Source organism: Rhinoderma darwinii, chromosome 6 (assembly GCF_050947455.1).
Source record: "Rhinoderma darwinii isolate aRhiDar2 chromosome 6, aRhiDar2.hap1, whole genome shotgun sequence".
Lineage (NCBI taxonomy): Eukaryota > Metazoa > Chordata > Amphibia > Anura > Rhinodermatidae > Rhinoderma > Rhinoderma darwinii.
The window spans coordinates 135,571,833-135,599,353 of record NC_134692.1 but is presented as its reverse complement, the minus strand read 5'-3'; the positions used below and the strand labels follow the sequence as shown (position 1 = coordinate 135,599,353).

The window sequence follows — 27,521 nt, the reverse complement described above, 5'->3', positions numbered from 1 at the left end:
CCTGCTGTTCCGGCTGCCAGAGCTATGCAGGGTCGCTGCCGGTAGCATATGGCGCTGTACACAGTATAGGGGCCATGCTGCATTACTGCAGCTCTGCGCCTATTCACATGAACAGAGCTGCAGTACTTCACAGGCCCGCTATACTGTACAGAGCCATATGCTACCGGCACCGACCCTGCATAGCTCTGGCAGCCGGAATAGCAGGGTCTGGTTGTCGGACCCCCACCGATCATATACTGATAACCTATCCTGTGGATAGATCATCCGTATGAAAAACCGCCCTATGCTTGGACAACCCCTTTAAAGGGTTATTCCCATTGCGTAAATGTCTCCAGAACGGGAGTCCTCGGACCTCTATCCTGCCTTGCGAAGTGGCCACCGCATCCAGGCGGACAATAATACATATGAATGCTGATACATCTTCTGTTTTCCTGTTCTATTTTTAGTTTCTCATTATATATATATATATTTTATTCTATGGACGGCCATCTTGCCTGAGTATCTACTCTGAGCTGCGAACAGCAGTTCTGAGATTTGCTTTACAGCATCATACGGACATAAAAATTCTCAGTCAGAAAATGTCTCGTTGGGAGAGTTTTGTGTGCATGTTCTGTGACCTGTGCGGAGGTCGTGGTGAAGGGAGGGGGAGGAGGGGAGCTGTTTCCATCTCTTATCCCGATCCTGCATGATCTCCTCCAGCTGTATAATAGAGGTGTTACTTGTCAGTGTAATCCCGCCTGGGAAGTGATCGCGACAGGAAGGGTCAGTCTATTGTGTTCAGCGTGAATACGGCAATGTATTAATATAGTGATATGGAAAATAAAATAAAAAAAGCCCAAAAATGTACAAAAAAAAATGAATGTAAAACTTGATGTAAACAATAGGTAATTTTTAAACCATAAATTCCCTTTCGGCTGCGTTCACATCTGCACAATGCGCTTTTGATTACACCAAAAAACCTGAAGGAACACAATTTGAACTGAAGCAAACTGAGCTTAAAAAACACCTACTGAATTCAATGGGTGTTTTAACAGAAGTGTTTTTTTCCTGCAGTTTTTCAGTTCTTTTGCCGAAACAGAAAAGTGGAAAACATAACGCGGATGTGAACGCAGCCGTAAGCAGCTTTACAGATTGTTGTGCGATGACGGCGACCTTCAGTATTTACAGGGAATCTATTGTCAGAAAATGACACATTACCAGGTTTTTATTATAAACGCGTTTTTGTTTTTTCACTTTTTTGTTTTTATGTCACTATATATCATATAAAAATCCTGAAATATTACCTACCGCCTATGTGTACGTTAAGCTGACATGTCCGTTTTTTTTTGTTGCTCACTTGTCAGCTTTGCTGTGCAGACCTGGGCAGGATAACACATCATTGCATTTCTCTTAAGGGGGTTTTACACTGGGCGATTATCGGGCAGACAAGGCTTCATAGAACGCTTGATGCTGATAATTGCTTTATGAAAACGGCAGCGATCAGTGGATGAACGAGCAAACGCCCAATCATCTGCTGATCGTATCGATTTCAAAAAGTAAAATATTATCGTCGGCAGCGCATGTGTAAACAGGGAGACGCGCTGCCGACATGATAATAATGTATGGGGACGAGCGATCAGAGTAACGACCGCTCCTCCCCATCCATAGCTCCGTGTGACAGGAGCAAACGAGCGCCGATCAACGATGTCTCGCTGCGCCGGCCGGTGTATTAGGGCCTTCAATGACAGATGACAGCTCTATTGTACAGCCAGAAGCGTCGATAAGGAAGGGATATCCACACCGATCAGGAAGGATTACGGCAGTCGGAGGAGGTGGTGAACTGTTTACACACCTTTGTATAGTTCTACCTATAGAGGACGCCGCCCTCAGAACGGACTGTTTTGCACATCGAGCAGAGAAGAGTTCAGTCAATATTAAACACTGCTCCCTGCTGTCTGCACCTCAGCCCAGGAATTGTTGGAGGACACCGTACTGCTGGAAAATAGATGGGGGAGGGGAGAGTGTATACAGCCAGATAAGGCAGGATAGCGGCACTAAAGTTATGTACACAGCTCCCCTGGTCTCTGTGGAGGGGCCCGTTCTTCATTAATACCTGGAGACTAATGATCTGACATTTCTCTGACTATTCGCTCCCATTCATTGTTCCAGCTGCCATAAAGCAGTGTACAGATAATACAGGACGGAAGTCTGTATCTCCAATATGGCCGCCCTCAGGGAAATTTTTGAAAATTAAATATCTACATTTAAAACAAGTATTCCATTCTACTGAATTACTTTTAATCAAAATGGAAACCTCAGTCAAAAATTTTTATATATTTTTCAAATATTAACACGCAATATGTGTATAATTATACATGGCTGTATTGCATTTAGGGAGATGTGGCTTATAAGAAGTGTGTATTACACTGCAGCCATATGCAGAACAGCTAACAGACTCTGCATTCCTGCTGCCAACTGTATCTACTAAGAGGGCACCATGGGGTGGTTGTTGTACTGTGATGATCTTTGGATAGTGACCACTTGGGCGCTGCCACCTCTCCTTACAGGGTCTGGAGCCCCCTCATTGTCAAGGTTTGGGGAAGACTGACCCCTTTAAAGGGGTATTCCCATCTCACACATTTATGGCATATCCATTGCGATTGTGGGGTGCCGATGGTTTCCATCATGTCATCAGGTCTGCCATCGGTGTATGCCAGAGGCAGGGCCTAATATAATGCCTGTCAGTTTTATACTGACAGGCATAATACATCACAACACAGAAGTACTGCAGGGTATTATAATAGCGATCAAACGAGCGAGCAAACGTGAGACTAAAAAAATAAATTAATAAAGAAATGAAAAACCCACTTTTTCCCCTTCCAAAAATGCTTTATTATGGAAAAGAAAACCAAAAAGGTAAAGCCACATATAATTGGTATTGACGTGTTCGAAACGACCCAAACGATAAAACTATTACATTATTTAACCCACGTGGTGAACGTCCTAAAAATGACAAAACTGCTACTTTTTGTTCATTCTGACTTTTAAAAAATGCTATAAAAATAATCAAAAAGTTGTAAGTACCGGCAAAAAAAGAAGCCCCCTCACAGCTACGTCAGCGGGAAGATAAAAAGTTATCGCTTTTAGATTTTGGAGACACAAAAAAAAAAAAAGTATGGCAGAATTATATATTTTTTTTTATTTTGTTTTTGCTATTACTCTACAATTTTATTTATTTTTTTATAAAAGTTAATCCATAAATTATATGTACCCCAAGACTGGGTCATTAATTAAAAAAATAATGCAACTTCTCCTGCAAAACCAAAACACAAGCCCTCGCACGGCTGTCTACGGAAAGATAAAAAAGTTATGAATTTTGAATGTGACTATTTCACAAAAATGCCCAAAAAAAATCGCTCCGTTATGAAGGGCCAAAATATGCTGGTCACTAAAGGGTTAAAGGCTGTGTACACCGATGAGGGTTTTTTAAAAATAAATAAATAGATCAGCGTGTTTTGTGTAACTTCTTAATTGGTCTTTATTAAAAATTATTTTTACTTTTTGAGATACAGCTGTTCTGTATTCGCTGTACAGAGCAGCTGTATCTAGCGCTAAATCCTGTTTCCGTCAGGTCTGCGGGGCTGTTGGGTTTGGAGACAGTGGGTCACTGAACCGGTCAGGTCCGTGGGACTGACGGATTCAGGTCATAGCGAAAGGTACAGCTGCTCTGTATATAGGATACAAAGCAGCTGTATCTAAAAAGTAAAACTAATTTTTAATAAAAACGAGTTCAGAAGTTACACAAAACACGCTGATCTATTTTTTTCGCATGGCCGGTTCTGTATGCCGTCGCAGATTTTCCGTGCGTTAATTCACACAACAAATCTTCAGCTTTTCCGTTCCGTGTGCGGGGGAGACTTCTGCTTTGCTGATTTTATACTTTTTTCCTTCATTTTTTTTTTTTTTTTGCACTTGTCACTTCTTTTGTCTGTCTGGAGATCTTTTATCTAGACCGATCCAGAGAACAATAGAGCGGTCACCCTGTCCGACTATTATAATGGAGATAAACTCTTCCCTACCATTCAGGAGGTTTAACCCTTTGGGTTCACTACTACAGAAGGTCAATATTTTGTACCTAATGTTTAATTGCATTGCACTGTCCCTTTTCTGACGTCTTTCCCACGACAGATTTTTATGGCCGATATACATTTTACATTGGGGTGTTTTTTGACTCCATTAAAGCCTGTCGAATGATAAATCGTTGTTTTTTTTTTTCCGCGGATCAGCCACATCCACCTGAGTGAACGATTATCATTAGTCGCTGCCACATCCCCTCGTCTAATCCAACATCTTCCAGTCGTTAGCAGAACAGAGATGAGGTGAGATGTGGTTTTTGTTGCGAGCAACGATCGCAGGAACGACTCGCTAAATCATTGCTCGTTCATGAAACGCTCGGACCTCATCATTGCTTGGTGTAAACAAGGCAACGATTAGCCGATGAATGAGCAAACACTCATTCATCAGCTGATTGTATTGTTTATGCAGCAGAAAATATTATCGTTGTCGGCAGCAAATCTCCTGTGTAAACCGGGAAAAATGCTGCCGACATGATAGAAATGTATCTCCATACATAGATTGATGTGAAAGGAGCAACAAGCTGTCTCGTCGTTCGGCCCTCGTTGCACCGACCAATTGACCGGTGTAAGTGGACACTTAGGGCATGTTCACACTGAGTTTTTTGCAGGCAGAAAATTCTGCCTCAAAATTCCGTTTGGAATTTTGAGGTAGATTTTGATCTGCCTGCACGCCGTTTGCCGCGTTTTTCACCCGCGGCCATTGAGCGCTGTGGGCAAAAAACGCTGCAAAATACGCTTTCTCTGCCCCCCATTGAGATCAATTGGAGGTCAGAGACGTAAACGCCGGAATATAGGGCATGTCGCTTTTTCCAGCGAGACAGTTTTTCCGCTTGCAGGGAAAAAACCTCCTCCAATTGAAATCAATGGGAGGCATTTTCGGCCATTTTTTTGGTGCGGTTTCCGACGTGGTTGCCGCGTCAAAAAACTCAGTGTGAACTGACCCTTAGACTCTGCTTTGGTGATTCTATACTTGATTTTTTTTTTTTTGTCATTTTCTCTTTTCTGTCTGGGCTTTTTAAGAGAACATTAGAGACTCATTCTGTCATACCAGTCCTCCACCTACCATTATGATGAGATTACCTTGCAGCAGATTAGTCTGCCTTGCCATTTAGGAGACTTAACCCTTTTGTGCTGACTGCTAGAGAAGTCCAATATTTTATTTACATAGGACTGCTCCAACAAATAAAAGAAGAAAAATCTCCCCAAAATTCTAAAAGAGAGAAATTTTGTTTGAATATCGAGATTACAAATAAATACCCCTTTCTGATAGAAGTGTCTCTTTAGTCACTGTGGGAAAGTATAGCGAGCTCCGTAACGTGCAAAGGGCGGAGAAACCAGTTAGCTGTCCCCATCACCTATTGTCAATGGTGGATCCCGTGTTCTATATGTGTTACCTGTCAGTGTGATTATATTGCGATGATGCTGAGAAGTGATCTCTACAGCACACGAAGGGTCAATCTATATGAATGGTGGATCCTGTGTTATCTATATAGAGGTGGGGGTTTTACACTGGTCGATTATCGGGCAGACCATAGTTCATATAACGCTCGTTGCCGATAATTGCCCTGTGTAAGCAGGGCAGCGATCCGATGAACAAGCAAACGCTCAATCATCTGGTGGTCGTATCGTTTTAAAGTGAAATATTATCGTTGTCGGCAGCGCATCTCCCGGAGTAACGACCGCTCGTCCCCATCCATAGCTCCGCGTGACAGGAGCAAACGAGCGCCGATCAACGATGTCTCGTCGATCGGCGCTCGCTGCATCGGCCGGTGTAAAAGGACCTTAATTCTGCCTGTAATTATATTGAGATGATGCTGAGAAGTGATCTCCACAGAACAGGAAGGGTCAATCTGTTGTGATGCTGAGTAGTCTGTGAAACGGCAAAAACAACAACTTGTTACGGGCTATTAGACGCACTTTTCCTTTTTTTTTTTTTTTTTTTTCACTCTAGGCTTCAATTTGCTGGTGGGTCTAAGGCCTTTTTCACACCGCACTAAAAAAACGGCGTGTAAACGTGTCAAACGCTAGCATTTTTGCAAAGCGCTTTTTAAAATACGGGCGTATTTTACGTGTTCTTGTGTTTTTTTTTTTTCTACGCTTTTTGCCGCGCAACTAGAACTCCCATCGAGTATGGGAATTAAGCGCGCTTTACGCACCAAAGAATTGCCCTGACGCGTCATTTTTGTTTTTATGCAACGCTTTTTTAAAATCTGCTTGAGTTAAAAAAAAAAAAAAAAAAAAAGCCTCGTATGCACTAACAATGCACTTTCCCATTGATGTCAATGGGAGTCTTAAATCATGCGTTTTTACGCATTTTTTTTGGTACGAAAAACGTGTCATACACGCTGTGTGAACAGTGCCTAATAGTCCGGGTGCATGCAGCTGCCAGTGTACAGAAGCAGGAGAGTCCGGTACTGGCAGTGCAGTGTGTGGACGTGTCGAGTGTACAAATGTCTGTTAGCTGCTCCCTGTTACATCGTACATACAGACTTCTCTAAAATCTGACTGTTCATTGAGCACAAGGCACGTTCACACACTGCACTACCAGGACCGTTGTGCTGGGGCTCTGTGGCTGGCGTGGTGCTGGGGCTCTGTGGCTGGCGTGGTGCTGGGGCTCTGTGGCTGGCGTTGTGCTGGGGCTCTGTGGCTGGCGTTGTGCTGGGGCTCTGTGGCTGGCGTTGTGCTGGGGCTCTGTGGCTGGCGTTGTGCTGGGGCTCTGTGGCTGGCGTTGTGCTGGGGCTCTGTGGCTAGCGTTGTGCTGGGGCTCTGTGGCTGGCGTTGTGCTGGGGCTCTGTGGCTGGCGTTGTGCTGGGGCTCTGTGGCTGGCGTTGTGCTGGGGCTCTGTGGCTGGCGTTGTGCTGGGGCTCTGTGGCTGGCGTTGTGCTGGGGCTCTGTGGCTGGCGTCGTGCTGGGGCTCTGTGGCTGGCGTCGTGCTGGGGCTCTGTGGCTGGCGTCGTGCTGGGGCTCTGTGGCTGGCGTCGTGCTGGGGCTCTGTGGCTGGCGTCGTGCTGGGGCTCTGTGGCTGGCGTCGTGCTGGGGCTCTGTGGCTGGCGTCGTGCTGGGGCTCTGTGGCTGGCGTCGTGCTGGGGCTCTGTGGCTGGCGTCGTGCTGGGGCTCTGGCTGGCGTCGTGCTGGGGCTCTGTGGCTGGCGGCGTGCTGGGGCTCTGTGGCTGGCGGGGTGCTTGGGCTCTGTGTTACTCTATCTGTACCATATGACCTAAATATTACTCTTAGAAAAATAATTTTTTTTAAATTCTCCAATAATCCTAAAATCACGGGTGGGGGGAGATGTATTTATATTTAGTTTTTTCTATGCTGATTTAAAGAGATAATTTTCTGACAATTGCTGAGTTATCAGATGACGGATTAAAGGAAAATCCCTGTTATCTGGATGTTTTACCACTGGAAATCGGAGTATGTTAATTTTCTGATTGTTTATAACAGCAGGTGGTGCCTTGTATAGAAGAAGATAACGGGGACATTTCTCACGTCGTTGTGGAGACGACCGACTTACAAGAGGACATCAGCGCCGCTCCGGATATAGGTATGTCTCCTTACCAACTATTATGTCAGTTATTCCCGCCATTTATTCATCACTCCAGGGTCCACCGTGAAAAGACTAGAGCAAGTGTTGTCAGCAGCCCACTACAGCGACTGAAACGACTCAAAAGAAACTCGCCGTCAGACCCTTACATTTGCTTTTGTCATCCTAGCAATGTCTGAAGAGGTGAAGTTCGTAGTCGCCAGTGAGGACAATATGGCGGAGGACAATATGGCGGAGGACAATATGGCGGAGGACAATATGGCGGAGGACAATATGGCGGAGGACAATATGGCGGAGGACAATATGGCGGAGGACCAAAGGAGTGAAGTTCAGGAACAGGAACTAGAGGTGGAATGGCATGAAAGCCCTGAGTTGCCAGCGCCCATTCACGAGGCTCCCCTGGTGAAGATGATTGTTGACGAGAAAGGACGCTTTGTTTGTCAGACGTGTGACAAGACTTTTAAAAGTGTATGTGTTTGTCTTGGGGCTCTTTTTGCATGGTCCCGGTTTGCTTTCGAGGACCCAGTTTAATGTCCTTTTCTTTCTAGGTCACCATTCTGAAGGCTCACATGCTCACCCATAGCACCAAGAAAGACTTTGAATGCAAGCTGTGCGGAGATTCGTTCAGAACAAAGGGCTCGCTAATCCGCCACAACAGGAGGCACACCGGTAAGGAACATTGGAAAGAAAAATGGCGACCACAGCTCAGTCAATGGCATGTGTCAATTCTGATATATTTTCTATAAACTGTCGTCCACCTATGTCCGCACTTTGTTCTCCCACCCTTCATACAGTTGAGCCTCCACACTATAGTTTAGTTCAAGTTTAATCTTCTCTTCTGTGGCAGGGTAAATAGTACCCGAGCGACTCTCGATCTGTCGGGCCCAGCTCATCCACGTAGTACTACATATAAATGCATGGCTAGCTGCTACTTCCCCTGGCGGTAACTGCGGTAACCTCTAAAGCCTAGTCCACGGTGACCCGTTGATTGCCGGCCAGGCTTCCATGTAAAATAGGGGATGTCTCTGACCTGGCCATACACATTAGATAAGTGTCAATGGATCACATTATTGTGTAGGGGGGGGGGGGGGGAGGAGCCCAACTTTCTGACATCTGCTGTCGAAAGAAGCGACATTTGGGCATGTTTAATTTCCACAGTCCCAGTCTGAAGAGATAAGTAGCAGCAGTCTGTCTGGCGACCGCTTATCCACGTGTCTCTGTTACAGTAAACATTTAGAATGTGTTAGTTGGAAAATATAGACGTCAGCCAAATGCTCATTTTATGTCATATGTGAATAGTCAGCGTTACACTTCAGTCATGCCTAACTGTGAGGCCTTGTTCACATCTGCATTGGAGACTGTCGCAGATCCGGCCGAGATTACCGGAAACAATAGCGGAGCATGCTGCACTATTGTTTCCGGTAAAACCACGGACACCCCGACGGAAAGCCGACAGTACCTATTAAAGTCAACGGGGGCTGGCGGTGGTGTCCGTGGTGCAAAGGAACCGTCGCTTCCGGTTTTTTTCCCCTTGTTCTGCTTCGCTGACGGAGCCGAACAACGGACAGACCCGAAGCAGGTGTGAACAGGGCCTTCCTATTCCTACGCTGTACTGTAACTTGATTTTTTTTCCACAGTTTTGTAATAAAGTTATCTTGAACTAAACCTGTTATAATTGAATAATTCCCTCCAAACAGCTGAAGGCCTATATTGCTGTGCACATTTTATTTTATAAATAAGCAGAAAAATAATAAATATATATATTATATATTATTTTTTTTTTTGTATTATATTAGTAATATTGTACATGAACCTCACAGAAATGTCGTCATATTGATTTTTGATCTCCTGCTTGCTATCTATTCTTGCCAGACGAACGCCCGTACAGCTGTTCAAAGTGTGAAAAGAGTTTCCGGGAGTCGGGGGCATTATCAAGGCACATGAGGTCTCTCACTCCGTGCACAGAGAAAATCAGCCAGGTCCTAGGGAACAGCGTTGTGATCAGACGCGACGCACACTCCGCAGGTCTGTTCACATATTATACACACTTATGGTAAACGATTTTGTACTTGTTTGTTGATGCCATTTTTACCGTTCCAATGTGAGCTGAGTTTTTTAGTTTTTTTTTCCCTCTGGTTGCAGTTTTAGTATCTACAGATGTCACTTCGCATTTAGGAACAGATGAAATAGATGGCAGTCCAGTTATCCAACTAATTACTGACGATAAGGGCAATCTACTGCATGAAATTCATGTCCAAGTGCGAGCTGTGGCTATCACAACGGGGGTGAGTAGATTCTGCTGCAAAGTGTCAAATCAAGTCTCCTGACCTCAAGATGCTGCCATTGCTGTACAGATGCAGCCGGGTGGTAGAGGGCCTGCTTGACATTCGGGTGGGGGGTTGATCTTCTGTTTATTGTAGGATACTTTACATCAATAGTAATAGGCTGGCGAGCATAAAAGTATGATACCCATTGATATCTGCCTCTCTTTTTCAATAGATAAATGGTGTAATGAAGAAAGCACAGAATTGGAAGTGTCCGCACTGTGGGGAAATTTTTAAGAGTAGCAACTCCTTGAAAGTCCATATGAAAGGACATGAAGGTAAAGTATTGTTACCTTTAACTCGTATGTCAATGAGTATTCAAAGAGAATCGTCGCTATGACAGACCTATTAAAGGGGTTGTCCAGTGCCCAAAAAATTGATGGCCATTCCTCAGGATAGGCTATCGCTATCTGAGCGGTTGGTGTCATACTACCGACACCCCCGCCGTTCCGCTGTTATGATGGGGCCGCAGCATTGGTACGAGCGCTGCTTCCCTTTCACTTCCTTTACTGCTCACGCTGTGAATCACCGACACATTTGTAGCGGCCGTACACAATACTACAGCCTTCTCTTATTCACGTCAATGGTAGAAGGCTGTAATACTGTGAACCGCCGCTACAAATGTGTCAACAATTCACAGTGTGAGCAGCAGAAAATGAAGGAAGCCGCGCTCCATGAAACAGCTGATCAGCGGGGGTTCCCGGGAGTAGGACCCCAATCAATCAGAGGTAAATGGGATATCCTGAGGATAGGCCATACATTCTTTTTGGGACTGGTCAACAGCTTTAAAATCCAGACAATAGTATGATACCCTAATAGTTATACTAGTGGCTCCAGTTAGACACTATTTGGGGTCCTATTTTTTATTTTTTTTAATCCCTATGGCCAACTTTAGGCTGGATTCACACGAGCATGTTCAGTCCGTAAAGGACGTAACGTATTTCGGCCGCAAGTCCCGGACCGAACACACTGCAGGGAGCCGGGCTCCTAGCATCATAGTTATGTACGATGCTAGGAGTCCCTGCCTCTCCGTGGAACTACTATCCCGTACTGTAAACATGTTTTCAGTACGGGACAGTAGTTCCACGGAGAGGCAGGGACTCCTAGCGCCGTACATAACTATGATGCTAGGAGCCCGGCTCCCTGCACTGTGTTCGGTCCGGGACTTGCGGCCGAAATATGTTCCGTCCTTTACGGACCGAACATGCTCGTGTGAATCCAGCCTAAAGGTGGCCATAGGGATTAAAAAAAATAAAATAGGACCCCAAATAGGGTCTAATTGGAGCCACTAGTATAACTATTAGGGTATCATACGAACATGCTCGAGTGAATCCAGCCTTACACTGATTGGTCTGAAGAACAGGCATAGCTACCCAGAAACAATATTTTATCAGCCTGATGCATTTACGGATTTCATATTCGCTTGATTCCATGAGGTTTATGCTACACACAAATTCAATATGAAGTCCTGTAAATGCTGCTGCTGTTGGTTCCACTTGATACAGATAGTTTTAGTTGAGGCGCTTGTGTTTTCTTGTAAGAAATAAAGGCACTGTGGTAAGATCAAGTGACGAGTAGTTGTCTTTGTAGGTTGCAGACTGTTTTGCTGTGATCAGTGCGGCCGGGAATTCTTGAAGGCTCACATGCTCAAAAAGCACAAGGAGTCCCATGGTAATGTCCGGAAATACAAATGTGGAGAATGTGGGAAGTTGTACAAAACGATAGCACATGTCAAGGGCCACATGAGAGTACATTCTGACGACCGGCCGTACCCCTGTTCAAAATGTGGCAAAAGATACAAAACTAAGGTGAGAGGAACAGAACTTGGCTAAGTTACAAGTTCCTAAATCTATCTTGGCTATAACTTCAGTGTATGTGCTGGGTGTATATAGCTAATGTATAGGTCTGATATATAGATCCGAAGTGTCTGAATGTGGGTAAATATGACAGTACAAAGTTACACATGAAGTCACAATATAAACCTTATGTATTAATGTTAGTCCGTCACAAGATAGGAAGGTACAGGTGCTGGTCCAGAGGTAAATCCCTAAACATTTGTGCGCCACCTGTGTGGGAAAAAAAGCGACCCCTTATGTCACAAGTGTGTGTGTTTTTTTTCATCTGTGACATTTACATCATATCAATGTCTGATCGGTGGAAAAAACTGTCCCAAAAAACGTTGTTGCTCGGTTGGTAGCACTTGCATGGTCATTCTTTTATTACTTTCTTATTGACGTCCGCTCAATGTGTAACGATCAAACGTTTACGGCATATTGTATTGGTATGCCATACATGTCACAAATGGAAAAAATAGACTAGGGTTCAGTATCTTATTTTTTTTTTTATTGTTAAAATGTAACAAACTGCAATTGATCTTTCTTGTAACAGAACGCTCAGCAAGTTCATTTACGCACCCACATGGAAGTGAAGCCTTATATGTGTCAGTACTGCCCTCATAGCTTCAGGGAGAAGGGCTCTTTGGTGCGGCATATTAGGCATCACACGGGTGAGAAACCATTTAAATGTCCAAGATGTGACCGAGCATTTGCGGAACACGGAACATTAAACCGCCACATGAGGACCAAAGGTAACTTTATATACATAGAAAAGATAACAATAAAAAACAGCTGTAATGACGTTGTACGAAGTCAAAATCTACAGAAAATACATTTAGGATACATTAAGAGAATCTACTTGCTGGCGAATCAATCGTATTTTATGGAAGTGGCGAATTGTTACAAAAAAATTCCCTCCTCTCTAATCCTTTACGTCATGTGTATATCATGTTTTTTTAAAGGGGTGGTCTGACGACAGACCTTTATGGCATACCACAGGTTATGCCATAAACGTCTGACAGATGCAAGTCCCAGCTCTGGGAACCGCACCGATCTCAAGAACGGGGGTCCCTCATCCCTGTTCCTGCCTGGTGAGGCAGCCACTGAATCCGGGCAGCAAAGGGTGGTTGGGTTCCGGAAACAGCCGTGCTGGCTGTTTCTGTGACTCCCGTTCACTTCTGTGATTTTCCGGAAACAGCGGCAAACTCTGCTGTTTTCGGAACCTGGCTACTTCACCGCCTGGATGCAGTTACTAGCGGCCTCCTCACCAGGCAGAAAGGGGACGAGGGACCCCCCCCCCCCCCCCCCCGTTCTTGAGATGGGGACCCGCATTTCTCAGCCATTTATTGCATATCCTGTGGATAAACCATAAATGTCTATCATGAGACCACACCTTTAAGTCTAATTTGGAAGTTTCCAAAATCCATAGATAAAGGTTAGTTTCACTCCACACTTGACATGACAGCAGTTTAACATTTCTTGTGTGCCTTTCCTCTGATTGCTATAAAATCACGTTATTATTTTTTTTTTTTTTTTTTTTTGTTAGTAGGAATTTATTAGGGAATTTCTAGAAAAAGTTCTCTCTAGACTTGCGTTGGTGGAGCTAGGCTTTTAAGCACCACTGCTTTGCACCAGCTTCTACTATTTGCTGGGTTATTAACTTTTATAGCGTTTTTATTCTTTGTCAATAGTAACAACTTTCTTCCGACCCTTCAGGTGGTTGTGTGATCCTTCCGCAAGATACAGAACAAACCGAACAGACCGCGACCGAAAACAGCAGTAGCTCGGAAGCCATGAGCAGCCCAACCGCCTCCGAGGAGCCGCATACTATGCTGGTAGAGTTTTCTTCAGTGGTCGCCGATACTCAGGAATATATTATTGAGGTAATTACTAGTTAAGGAACAAAACGCACACGAATTTGATTTAAACTCTGTTCACAACACCTCTGAGCCTTGCAACAGATATATACGCCAGGAAATACTGCCAATGTATATCTCCAATTGAAGGGCTCCGGCGTATATGACACTATATATGCAGTAGCAAACCTTGCCCATGGGATCCCATTGTGTGTGTGTGTGTGTGTGTGTGTGTGTATATATATATATATATATATATATATATATATATATATATATATATATATATATATAATTTTACGACTTCCTGAATAGGGTAGTCTACGACTGCATACCCAAAAATACACACTTTCGGTATACGCTGGGATCAATGTGGCCCTATGGATATGTTTGGCCGGGTGGTAATTCTTGTCATTGGACCTGCAGGGAAATGCCACGTCATCACAGCAGTGTTTTTTAGTTTTGCTGTATAGCGACTGTTCCTGAGCTTTAAACAGTTTTTTTATTTTTCATCTTCCTTATACACAGACTTCTGAAGACTTAGAAACGAGTGAGGCGGCTGAGCTGCTCCAGAATACAGGCAACGAGGTGAGTCATTCTAAGAGGGTTGTCCGGAGAGAGAAAATTAATGACCTAAGGGTAGGCCATCAATATCTGACCGGTGGGGGTCTATCTCTCAGCACCCCCTGGATCAGCTGTTTGCAGGGGCCGATGTGCTGTGGGGTGCGCTGCTTCTCCTTCACCACTTGCGCTGCTCTGTGCAGTAAGGTCACACTCGTAGCTGCAGTTCACAGTATTACAGCTTCCACCCATTCAACTGAGACGCCATCACTTTATAAAATGGGAATAAATCTTAAAGGAAAGTCTAGTTTTTGTTTTTCCTTTTCTACATTTCAATTCTTGCTTACCAAGCCTTTGTGTCTATACAGGTGGATGGCCATATTCTGAATGTAGTACAGCAGCTGGTAAACCACGCCAGCCCAGGACAACAGATCATTGTACAGAATGTGACACTGGACGACACTACTGAGCCCTGCATAGAGGAAGTCCCCACTACAGACACCATAACCATCGCTACCCCTGAATCTCTGACTGAGCAAGTCGCCCTGACACTGGCCTCTGCCATTGGAGATGGGGCAGTAATCCATAATGATATTTCTCCTGTGGAGGAAGTTATAGTACCAGAGGACATGGAACAGCTTGGAGAGTTTGTCATAACATCACATGAAGGAGAGGTGGAGGTGCAGACCGTTATTGTGTAGCTGTATATGTGATGACCTCCGATTTAAACAGGAAGCCCAATTTGTACGCTGGTCTGCTACGATGAGCAAGAGAATTGCATACTTCTGCCTCCACTAGGTGGCGCTGTGACTCAGGTCTATTGGCACACACAAGTGTAAAAGTCTTCACGCCGCAGACTGAAGGAGCCCGGAGGTAAACCTTCATTTCCGGCTATAGTATTAATAACGTCTTGTGGTAGTGGCGCTGGGAAGGAATACTTCTGGTGCAATTCAAGCAACTGTGACCTGTAGATTTAATTCCTCAAGATCGCTGGTTCTGTCCGAGGTAAGAGGAAGGTGGTGAGCTCAGGATAATGCTGGTGCCTTTTCAGCTGTGCACTCGTATCCTCGGTCACAGTCCAGTGTCAGATGTGGGTGTCGGGATCTTCTTCTAAAGTCTGTATTTCTGTGGGAAGCTGCATCCAAATCTTTCTCACATTGAGAAACCTGCAGCTCTCCACCCTCAAATGGAAACTTAATGGCTATGCCATGCATGGGGTGTAGTATGTTACTGCACCTGCACCGCAACCACCAGAGGAATGTTCTTAGTAAGTCCTTCACTGTCTGAGCTTTTTTGTAGGCGCTAGGGGAGTATGGTTACTGTCACGTGCACTTTTGCTTTATAATTGGCCATTGGGTCGTGTGCCACTAAATAAGCTGTATCCACAGGTCTCCAGCATCAACACCAGTAGGTATCCGAGAGCGATTGCGAGAGTTGACTGAGCGGCCTCCGCAGCGAAAGGAGGAGCGTTTTTTTAAAAGAAATTGACTAGTTTTAAAGTCGTCCTATTGTCTACCTTGTGTAAGATGTCGGATGATTGACATTCATGAGATTCCACTCACCGCTTTGTCATTTTGGTTTCTAGATGGAGGGTCCCAGAAAACATTCCCCCTATCTAGCTAAACATTCCTTCAAATGGCACTTAAAGGGGTTGTTAAAAACCAGACGATTGCTTTATCATTATGCCTTACCCCCGCTCTTTAGTTTAAAGCGACCCTCCAATCCCCCCAAAAAATAAAAATTGACTATATATTGGAAGTGTTTAGTCCACTGACCTGTTGCCCCGGTCCTTAATGATCCGGCCTCCTTTCCTGAGTTTTTGTGCCCCTTCTACTCCGAGGTGGCCATTAGTCTCAGACTTCGCTCTGTAGAGAAACACCATGACTCCCTCGACTGCCCTCCGATGGACCAGGACTGATGACGGCCCATGTCGGTGTTGTCCAGTAGCGCCTATGTCCTCAGTGCTGGTCTAATGGAGGGGGTGGGGGTGTCTCAGAATTCCAAACGAGCTCTACATAGTGAAGTCTGAGACTGGGGACCATCTCGGAAAACGGGGACTGAAAGGGAATCCAGATCATTCTGGAGCGGGGCAGCAGGTTAGTTGACTATACATTCTCACTGTATAGTAATTTTTTATTTTTGGGACTGGAGTGTCGCGTTTAAGGTTCCCCACTGTCCATGGATGGGGATAGGTTAATATCTATGAGCTGCAGTCTCCACGTCCATAGGACATAAGATGACGGCGGTCACATGATTTACTTACACGACCGCTTCCCCTTGCTGCATTCACATTTGCGCAGGAGCTGAACGCATCCAGCGTAGATACAGGCAGCAGAATGGAGATTAGAGAATCTGCGGCCTGTATCTGGGCATGCGCTGGATGTGTTCAGCGTCTGCGCACAACGGATGCAGTCAGGTCAGTTGCGTGACTGCTGCCAAATTATGTCCCGTGGATGTGATGACTGCCGCTCCCCAGTGTTAACATATCCCATCCATGGGCAGCAGGGGGTGCCGTCCACTGAAGAGCTGTGCTATGGCAGAAGGGCATTTACAGTTTTATGTGATACAACAGTTTATAGTAAAATGGCTTAAAGTGGACAATCCCTTTAAACAAGGCTGCAGTTCTTTATTATATAGTGAGACTGGTTCTTCTGGGTCTAGACCAGTATGAATGGGTTTTCTTTTAGTATAAGGCGGTATCAGCATTTATGTCGCTACCTACGGTTTTCTGTAGTCATCATTTTTTGAGTGATTGGTTGTTGTAGTCCTCCCCGCTGAATGCGCTTTAAACAAAACTAGCAACGCACACATCTTAAAAGGGTTTGTAAGTAATGCTTAAACTCTTCAGGCAAACATGAGTCACAAAGTTATGCCGGGTCTGAGTGGGCGGAGCATGACACAAGGATTCTCTTTAGTGTTTGTTGAATCCCAGCCCCCTCAGACCCTGCACTAAGCAGAACTGTGCATCAGGTTTGCCAGGAGTGTTCCTCTAATGTATAATAGTTTGTGCAATTTTCTAATATATATATATATATATATATATATATATATATATATATATATATATATATATATACCATTTGTAAGATCTCTGCTTTCTGACAGTGAATGGGAAGACTCGTGGTTTACATCCAGAGCCTGAAAATCCATCCTGATCATGTCCAGGTAACAAAGGTGCACGTCTTGTTATAGAAGAGGCAGATGCACTAAGGCTGTGTTCACACATTGTGATTTTATTGCAGCTTTTTATTTTGTGTGTGAGAAAAAAAACCGCAACACATCCTTGGTGTATCTTTAATCTCTCTTGCAACAAGACAAGCACCTCTGAGTGTGAATCAGGACGAGTTTTTAGCCTCGGTAAATGCAAATATTCTTGTTTTATATCCAGACAGCAAGCAGAGATCTTGAACATGGTGAGGAATTAAAACAAAAGTATTAGAAAGTTATAGCCATTTTTCATTTTACAGGGTTTAAGCTTTATTTAAATAAAAACTTTTGATAATCAACAAAGTTCCAGTGTTGTCGCCCTCCTGCCACTTCCAGTTACTAAGCAGGGTAGGGAGTCTGACGGAAGACCCAAGTCATTCCAATGGGAAATTCAGATTTCTGTACTGGAGTTACCCTTTAAGTGCACAAGACCGGATGATTGTAGGTCGCAATTGCCAAACAAACACTTGGTGCAGATGACTGGTGTCCGATTGTATCCCTGCTAAACTCTACACCTTACTACCTGTCTGATGTGTTAGAGGATGAAAAATTGTGAAAAATCCTTTTACGCTGTTTGATTGGCTTGTTCTATTTATTCCAAAGATACGTTTCCTCTTATTATTATCCTCCCCAAACTATGGAGAAAAAGTTTTTCACCGAATCCGAGTGGCACCTGATAATTTTCACGGACCCATTCACTTTAGCAGGTGAATTGGGTCCATGAAAACGGACCCAATTCCCCGATCCGTGGAAAGATAGGACGTGTCCTATCTTTCCACGTATCACTGACGGGACCCGGCTGGCACGCAGCCAGATGTCTGAGTCATTTTCAACTAGCGCAATTCCCCCTATCATCAATTTAGTCAATCACCAACTTTTTACACCCATTTTTTTTTTTTTTTTTTTTTTTTTACCAGATACCCTCATATCTTTAAGAAGGGGGAGGAGTACAGAACTGACAACTAATAAAAATGGGCATGAAGTAGTTGCCACCTATGATCTGCGCCAACTTATTGCAGTATGAATGTCAACCGGGGACGGGGCTGCTCTTCATAGATCTACGTTGAATTGTACGTTTTCACTGCTGTTATTGGGGATCCCCATTTTTGTTGTGATATTTTCAATCAACTTTTAAGGTGTCTTACATACCTATGCAACGCTTCATAACGTGGTTTTTTTTATACCTCCCGCCCGCTCTATGTGAACTTTTGGGACCCAACCCACAACTCCCACGTATGGAGGAAATGTGAAGAGCACATGTCACTACTGCCTTTGTATTAGTAGTGTTATTAATAAACATTCTTTTATACAAGATCCATGGCGGAGTTTTACTACTTTTACTTTTTTGTATCATTTTATAACTTTTAGTCGTTTCTTACGCTGGGACAATAGCTGCGGCTTAACTATATATAATGTTACATTTACAGCCTGTTCACATCAGCGTTTGTCTGCCGATCAACCATTCTGTCGGAGGAACCGATGATCGGAAAGCCGAGTGGAAACTATGGCTTCCGTCTGCACTACCGTTGATTTCAATGGTAATTTTTCTGTTGCTGTTTTCTGTTCCGTAAAGTTTCCGGTTTTTTCATGGAGACATAAAAAAAAAAAAAAACTTCGCAACGGAACGAACCGCAACGGAAGCATTACCATTGAAATCAATGGTAATGCAAAAGGAAGCCGTAGTTTTTTCGTCTGTTTCTCTGATGGAAAAGTTTTAATGGAAACCAAAAGCTGATGTTTAAAGGCCCTAAATGACTAAAGGTGACCGCAGATATAAGAGCTGTCGTCTATACCATCCTCTGGCTGATAGATTTATGCCGACTCACCTAATGGCATGCACTTTGTGTAGTCAAATGCATGTTATTTCAGTACAGCAGGGGAGATCAGCGGCAGAAATCTGAGCAGCATCGAACAGGTTTGATCTCTCACTTGTATCTATGACATGTAAGATCATTTTAACAGATTCTCTATTTAACCATGAAGGACAAAGGGGTTAAATGAAATCAAAATTGATGAATGTTTCAGTTTTTTGTTTCTCTGGCCTCCTCTAAACCAATTAACTTTCCTGCACTGGGAAATGCCAATCCTAGGGGTTTCCTGAATCTAGTAGTTACAGCTCCCCCTGCTGGTAGGTTTACAGTTTGTTTACTTATAGGATAATTGGCAGTCGATCGGACAAGCAAGAACAAGCAGCAGCAGCCGCCTAAAGACTTCACCGTGTAGACTTAGCAGAAATGCAGCTACAGATTTTATATCTTAACGTTTCCAGTCCCCCTCCTGTTTTGCACCACAGATTAAATAAATTACAATAAATCAAATGTATTTTTACTAAACAAAAACTGTTACGTAATAAATATCTAGTAATTGGCTAAAAGAAAAGTCGTGTCAGAATTTCATATGTGTCACACATTAATCTAATCCTTTCATTGTGGTAGTAGGATGCATACAGCATTAGGGGAGGTCTGTTATCTTTAGTACACTTCCTGTTTCTACCACTAGGGGGCCGATCTGTTACTGTTCAATTGAAGTCATATACAGAAGATCGCCCTCTAGTGGCAGCTGGAACTTTCACAAGAAATGTGTTTTGCAGTTACCCCACAAACTTCTTATCCAGTACATCTGGAAGATGCTACAAATTTATTTATGTTGCTGGTTTCTTCCACTTCGATCTTAGGGGGATAAAGCTGTTCCATTTGGCTCCATCTCCTTCATGGTTATAGATCTGTAAACTGGTGTGCAGATAATAGCCCTCATCTCTCCTTCTTATAGCGGGTGTAAGGTTGGAATATTTCTTTCATGTTACCCAGAATTCCCCTTGAGTAACCTCTCAGAGACCCAGGAATTCCACGTGCTTTGTACCACTCATTGGTGGTCCGGTTAGTGATGGATAGATAACAGAGGAAGCATGTGTACCCTCCTAAGAACATAATCAGGAGGAAGAGGAATCCCAGTGTGTAGACAATCCTTGGAAAAGTCAGGAAGAGGTGCTGGGGAGGTAAGTAAAAGGTCAAGAGAAGGCTGCCAGACCCGATAGAGGATCCTCATACATTTTTTATATATACTTGGAAGGTCACTTGTGACTTATTTCCACTATGGAAAATGTCGCTGTTTTGCCTAGAACCTCCATAGGCGCTGCAGTTTCGGAGACTGTCTCAGTAGTATTGGACCATCTGGTCATGCAGGCTGTAGTTCCCAATTACAATCTGCAACACCTATCCTGTGGATAACGGGGCTTATCGCTATAGCCACTCCAATAGTTAAATTATGTTAGGGCATTGATACTTAAAATGAAACTAAAGTTTTATAAAACTTTTGACATGTCAGAAGTTTTGATCAGTGCGAGGTCCAAGGACAGAGACCCCCACCAATCGTTAAAAAAGAAGCTGCAGAAGTGCTCAGGTGACTGCTGCGCTGCTTCGTTTCTGATTCTTTCCCTGTAATTCTGACTGGTATACGGACTCAATAGAAAGTTTAAGTCCACCTACCGCTTGTTTGAGCTGATCAGAAACAAAGTGGCTCAGCTGAGCGCTTCTGCCACTTTTTAGCAATCGGTTGGGGACTTATCGCTCGGACCCCAACTGATCAAAACTTCTGACATGTCTAAAGTTTTACAAAAGTTTAGTTACAAATTAAGCCCCACTCTAATAAATTCTGAAAGGAAGCAGTAAAAGTAGGATAGACTATACCACCTCCTCCTGCCAATGCAGCCACCTGAGTCCATTTATGTGCTCGACCATCACAAAAGGGTCAATATATATATTGATGTATATTAAAAAAAAAAACATTATGAAATTCTGAGACCCTCAGCGCTTATTCTGCCCAGACATCAGCTATAAAGAGCGTCTTTCTCTGAAGGACCCCATACACAACCCAATGATTGCAATGGGAAGTGTAATGCCTAGTTTACCCTGTGGGGGCAACCCAGGGTTCCATCACAGTTTATAACTGATCTCTGGGGTCCTAGCAGCAGAACACCCTGTGATCAGTTTATCAGGAGTTCCTTCTAACAAAAAGTGGTGTCGTTTACGAGACATCATATATGAATATTTTCATTTTAGGACTGGCTCTTAATTTTTCTTACTATTTTCAGTCTCATACCTACTTGTATAACATAAACTAGGCTCGCAATCTCTTCATATCCCTCGCTGTCCACATAGGCTGCAGTCATCATATGTGAGAGCAGCACCACCTGCAGGAGGAACGTTGTAATCACAGCAGCTAAGGAGGCCACTGTTAGAGTCAAGCTCAGCAGGTACAGTAAGAAGTATCTGATATTCAGGGCTCCAATACAGTTATTCACCCAGACACAGTGATGGTCGAAACGCTGGATGCAGCTCCCACAGACACCTGCAAGGAAAAAACAATGTAGTTATTGTCCTGTAGCAACTCAACGATATAATTGGTTAACTATTATTCATAGCAGAGCGCCACTAACAAAGAGAGTCTCTTTAGCCTGTCCATGATTTACACATACGGCTATTTATTTGAATGACCGTATGTAATACCACATTTCCCCTGAAGTGGCCGCTGCAGTAAAATGTATAACCAGCTGATCACTGTGCAGAGTGTCCTCTCAGGGGTGCGCTTTGTAAATTCTGATCTCTCACCGCAGTGCTTTGATCGTGCCGGTTTTATTAGGTGACATGTTGGACACTTATTGCTGCGGTGAAACATGATCTCATCATAATCATATACCCGAATACAAAGTGCTTCATTCTGTTTGGTAACTCTTCCTAAAATACAAACAAACAAACAAAAAAAAGACAATTTTAAATGCAACTTTCTCTGTGTGAATCAAAATGTACCTGCCCATGACAAAACAAATTAACCTTCAGGTCCAGTTCACACAGCAGCAGTTTGTTACGATATATCCAGACTAGGTAACCCTCTGTGAGCTAAATACAGCAGCACAAACCTATCTTCTGTTCTCCAGGCCAATAGCTTTTACCTACATGAAAACATTGTAACAAACGCTCAGCTGTGTCAGCAGGCCATAATCCCGTCAGGTTTTCAGTCTCAGAATGTAAACAAAGTGTTTCCATTCACTGACTGCAAGCAGAGATTGACAGTGGCAAGGAATTGTTTTACAAAGTATAATAGAAAGTTGCATATGTGAAATTCCTTTAATCGTGCACTTGATAATCCAGAAAATCTGATAACCCAGCAATGGTTTCCAGTTCAGAACTGCAATATAAGGTGGAATTTCTCAAGAAGCATAAAACCAAGGAATTGTAGGACGGGAGTGGGGGGACGGGAGTGGGGGAGTGGGGGGACGGGAGTGGGGGGGGGGGGGGGGAGAGGAGTATCCTCTCTTGTTGTTACCTGGGTCTATTGTGCAGCATTTGTAGAAGTAGTAAAGATTTACTGAAATCAGAAAGTACGGCAGGAAAACCAACATCCAGTTCAATTCCAGCTCCAGACTGTAGTCGAGAACCTCCCAGGTGTATTCTGCAAAAACCAGCGCGTCCAGGACCAGGTGCAAGAAGACAAAAGCAGCGCTCCTAAAACAAGAGAAGTGATCAAAAATCAATTACATATGTCTAGAAAGAAAAACAGCACGACCGCAGCGAGAAGAGCGAATGGAGCGGCGGTCAAGATCCCGCTTCGTGCAATGTCTATGGGACTGACGGACGGTAGAACACAGCACTCGGCTGTTCCGTCAGTCCCGTGGAAGCTGAAAGAACGGTTTATCTAAGGCTGCGTTCGGGTTTCCAAATACCAGAAGCGCCAGTTCCTTTGAACGACGGGGAGATTATTCCTGTAAACCGTGCTGTATGGAAGCACCGAACAGATCGCCTAAAGGCCCTTTTACACGGGCCAATTATCGTGCAAACGCTCGTTCATCTGCTGATCATATCATTTAAAAAATATATATATATATATTTATGTATATCGTTGTCAGCAGCACAGCTCCCTATGTAAACAGGGAGGCGCGCTACCGCCATGATATTAATGTATGGGGACGAGCGATCAGAGTAATGAGCGCTCGTCCCTATCCATAGCTCCTTGTTAAAGGAGGAAACTAGCGCCAAATCAACGAGCTGCCAAAATTGGCCGCTGTAAGAGAATCTTTAGGCTTTGTACACACGGCTCTGACAATGTGCATTAGGCCTCTAAAGTCCTTTGACTATTGATCAAAAGTGGACAATTCCTTTAACTATTATTTTTATTCTAATAACTCGTTCTGGTCCTGAGATCCAAATGTGTAACTATGGGGATAAATGTGTTACTCACCTGGTGTGGAAGCAGCTGTTGATGCATCTCTGAAGCCAGGCTGGTAACACAAGAGAAATAACCTGCAGTATAAAGCACATCAGCGGACTGTACAGAAAGAAAATAACTGGAATTTTAAAGGATCATTTAAAGGGACACCAACCTCATACAGTTGATGGGGAAAAATGGAAGTTTACACAAAGTCTATACAATCCTGAACCCCAGGCTGATCCATTTTACCTACACTGATACATTGTAGCAAAATCTCAGGACAGGAGAGAGAGATTTGTGTTGATGATTAGATAGACTCTACTTTATATAGATAGACTAGATACAATTGTAGCAAACCCTCAGCTCGGAAAAGTATTATCTCTGTTTACATCCAGAGACTGAAAACTCATACAATGAATACTTTCATTGACTAACAGCAAGCAGAGATCTTGGAGAGAAATAGAAGCATAAGGAATATAAGAAATTTGCATAGTTTTTCAATATGCAATGATTAAATGTGTGTGTTGTCATATAGACCTATAGATCCTTGTGTGGATCCAAAGCACCAAAATCATTGATGATCTCACATAAACTTTCACTTTTCATGCCAAGACGGATGTAGATAATGATGGAGTCGTGTGAATCCAAATCACCAACTGCATTAGTATCTACATCCTACCTGGCAGGAAAACTTATTGGGGGGGGGGGGGGGGGGGCCATCAATGTTTTTGTTGATTTGGATCCACACAAGGTCTATATGACAACATTGCACCTGACAAATCCGAAGGGGACATGATGTCATCAGGATCTCTCAGTAGTGCAGCCTCCTCAGGGTTGACATCATATCTCAGCATAGATGACTTGATAATACAGTTTTTAACATGCAGTAAAGGGGTGTCCGATGCATTATATAGGTCGTATGAACATTATAGTGCGGTTCCTGTTCTAGCAGACTCAAACCGTCCATGTATCATATGGATGTCCATGTATCATATGGATGCTCATTTATCGGAATGGCCCCCATTTGATGGGGGAAATACCTAGCTCCTTACAGCTTTTCCCGGTAAAGCCTGCTCCTTGCTGGGGGTGCCGGACCTGTTGTTGCAGGGGGCACTAAACAAACGGATCGCCTGATGAGAAAATCCCTTTAAAAGGGCACCTCACCTGTTCTGCTCTACGAAGGACGCTGTCCAAGCCGCTGGTGGATCTTCCGGACAAGAAGCAGAAAATAGAAACACAAAGAGCGAGGAGAAACACATAGAGGATGAAAAGCCACAGAAAGTCCATGCTGGGACTAGAATAAAAACACAACGTAGGTTAGTGAGCGCTGCACTGTACATAGACCTGACCACAGACACAAAGATCTACACCGGGCAGACAACCCGATCAGCGGTTATTGCTGGGAAAGTCGTGGTTGGCGATACACGTAAACGTAGTACTATACGTGAGCTGTGATTCGTGGACAGGGCGCGACCGCCAGAATTATCTATACTACTCCTGCCTAATTAAAGGGGTTATCTCATCACAAACACGCTTGTCAATATACCCTATGGACCCGCCTCTATGAGCCATCGCGGCACCCGTCAGCCATATATTACATGTAATACTACATTTCCCAGAAATGCCTGTGGCTTCCTCCAGCAAAATCCCCTCTCATGAGACACCTTTAATATTTCTTATTTATTTTATTAACATGGTACAATGCGGCTCTCAGTGTAGTGAGGAGGGGGCAATATGGTTGGCATTGGTGGGCACAATTATAAGAGGACATGGTGTGAAAGCAGCTCTCCAGTGTGAGAACCCTGCAAACAGCCCCCCATATCTAAGCTTCCTGGGGACATCTGCAGTCTCTTGAGGGTGAAACTGCTATCGGCATGCTGTGGTTTGCAGTACAAGAAGAATGAGGTTTGCAAGGAAACTATGACAGATGAGGAGGTGACCACCTGGAAGGCTAATATGTTTATAACACTCACAAACCCTTACCTGTCTCACTGTGGACTCGCTGTTGTCATCAGAGAATAAAACCCTGTTCAGCCAGTATCACACTGGGCGCCGCCATCTTGGGAAACCCGGAAGACAAGCAAGCAGGCGGCTTCGGTTAGTACAGCAGAACGTCGAGGTAGAGAGGTCCAGGCTTCTAAATCAATCGCCGAGTCATAGTGTCGATGATCGATTTGCGCAGATGCAGGGAGGTTCAGACTTCTAAATCAAACGCTGCAAAGGTTCAGACTTTTGAATCGAGCACAGAGCGAAAGGACCGACGATTAGGTTACCTTGAATGATGCTGGCAGAGGGAAATTATCGAAAAGTATTTATTAAAATGGTGACAATGAGGTTCTCAGGTTTGAGTTCACAACATAAGGTATACAAAGTATAGTCACCAAGTACTAGGACTTGTTGCATTATGATATGTAATCTTCTTTACCTCTTACTATTTTTACCTGGAAACCATCAACAAGCAGGCTAGCTGCTGCTGATGGGTATAATATACATTATAACCTTGAAGATGACACTATTAACCCTTTCTGGACGCAGACATTTTTGGGATTTTCGGTTTCATTTTTTCCTCCCACCTTCCAAAAGACAAAACTTTTTTATTTTTACGTCGATAAAGCCATATACGGAAAATATTTTTTCCAGTATGACTTGTCATTTTTCATCGATTGGGAAAAAATGTCATGTATCAATGTATTTGTAAAAAATTATTTGTGGGGTGGAATAGGAAAAAAACAGCGATTCCTCAATGTTTTGAGGGGTTTCGTTTTTACTTTCATCATACGGAAAAAATGGCCAGTTAACTTTATCCTACCGGTCAATATGATTACGGAGATACCAAATTGATATCGTTTTTTTTAAAATATATTTTACGACTTTTACAAGGAAACAAATTGTTAAAAATAAAATTTGTGTTTTGTCGCCACGTTCTGAAAGATAGAACTTTTTTTATTTTTCCCGCGATTGAGCGGTATGAGGACTTATTTTTTGCAGGGCGAGCTGTCGTTTCTATTGGTTACATTTTTGGGCTACATGACACATTTTGATCACTTTATTTAATTTCTGGGGGATACGAAGTGACCAGAAAACAGCGATTCCGGTGGTTTATATTTTTTCCCTCTTACGGCGTTCACCGTGCACGTTAAATAATGCTATATTGTAATAGTTTGAGCTTTTATGGACGCAGCGATACCAATTTTGTATGTTGTAATTTTTTAGTTTTTGAAACTACTAAAAACGTTATTTAACTTTTTTTGTTACACATTTCATTAGTCCCCTAGGGGGACTAATGATCGCTGGTACGATACACTGCAATACTAATGTATTGCAGTATATTATCATTTTTACAGGCTTCTGTTAAGCCCTGCTTAACAGGAGATGAAGAAAGGCAGCCCTGGGGGCCTTCGTTAGGCCCCTGGGCTGCCATACTGTGAAGGATCACCACTATGTATATTTGTGTGCTTGCATAAATCATTATTATTCTTATATAAAGCTTCTCAGTATATCATATTCTGCTATAATGTTATGTAGTATGACAAGATGGCACAAGATGGCGCCGGAGCATGAGACAATGCCCTGGAATGTGAAAAAAGCAACATGAAGTATTAACCCACAAATAACTACAAACTTACTGAACAAATAAGAAAAGGGCATGTTTGAACAAGAACCAATTAGCACCTTGGAGGTGTCCCAAGATCATATACTGATAATTGACGCCATTTTTGCTATATAAGTTTTGCATTGTTTTAAATAAAGTTGTTGTGCTCCTATGTCATCGAGAGAGGATATTCTACCTGAGCTCTGCTTCTGGTTTAATTCTTCCCGCGCAACTCGGTGAAAACCAGGCTGACTAACTAGGATCTAAAACTTCACAATGACAA

At 43.5% G+C, this 27,521-nt stretch overlaps 2 protein-coding genes across 5 annotated transcripts in view; one reads left to right on the top strand and one right to left on the bottom strand.

Moving 5' to 3' along the window:
- The window catches only part of E4F1 (E4F transcription factor 1), a 31,198-nt gene extending 12,442 nt beyond the window's left edge, over positions 1 to 18,756 (top strand). For 2 of the 3 annotated variants that reach the window (XM_075830525.1, XM_075830526.1), the window contains 11 exons: positions 7,560 to 7,659; positions 7,829 to 8,127; positions 8,208 to 8,328; positions 9,532 to 9,684; positions 9,802 to 9,944; positions 10,159 to 10,261; positions 11,574 to 11,791; positions 12,372 to 12,570; positions 13,535 to 13,701; positions 14,203 to 14,262; positions 14,604 to 18,756. In XM_075830525.1, coding sequence (XP_075686640.1) covers positions 7,560 to 7,659; positions 7,829 to 8,127; positions 8,208 to 8,328; positions 9,532 to 9,684; positions 9,802 to 9,944; positions 10,159 to 10,261; positions 11,574 to 11,791; positions 12,372 to 12,570; positions 13,535 to 13,701; positions 14,203 to 14,262; positions 14,604 to 14,936 — 1,896 coding nt within the window. In that variant the 3' untranslated portion in view covers positions 14,937 to 18,756. The remainder of the gene's footprint in view (positions 1 to 7,559; positions 7,660 to 7,828; positions 8,128 to 8,207; positions 8,329 to 9,531; positions 9,685 to 9,801; positions 9,945 to 10,158; positions 10,262 to 11,573; positions 11,792 to 12,371; positions 12,571 to 13,534; positions 13,702 to 14,202; positions 14,263 to 14,603) is intronic. The other variant, XR_012849565.1, reaches the window with a different exon arrangement.
- Positions 17,688 to 25,906, bottom strand: ZDHHC4 (zDHHC palmitoyltransferase 4). Of its 2 annotated transcripts, XM_075830527.1 has the most exons (7): positions 25,630 to 25,903; positions 24,811 to 24,940; positions 23,677 to 23,738; positions 22,765 to 22,943; positions 22,050 to 22,175; positions 21,545 to 21,789; positions 17,688 to 20,429 (listed from the first exon to the last, which is right to left on the bottom strand). In XM_075830527.1, exons 2-7 carry the CDS (start codon positions 24,931 to 24,933, stop codon positions 20,193 to 20,195), a joined length of 972 nt encoding a protein of 323 aa, XP_075686642.1. In that variant the 5' UTR covers positions 24,934 to 24,940; positions 25,630 to 25,903; the 3' UTR covers positions 17,688 to 20,192. The 2 variants fall into 2 exon arrangements, with proteins under 2 accessions (XP_075686642.1, XP_075686643.1); XM_075830528.1 differs by lacking the exon at positions 22,050 to 22,175 and having other exon boundaries at positions 25,630 to 25,906.
- Between the last annotated feature and the right edge of the window lie 1,615 nt (positions 25,907 to 27,521).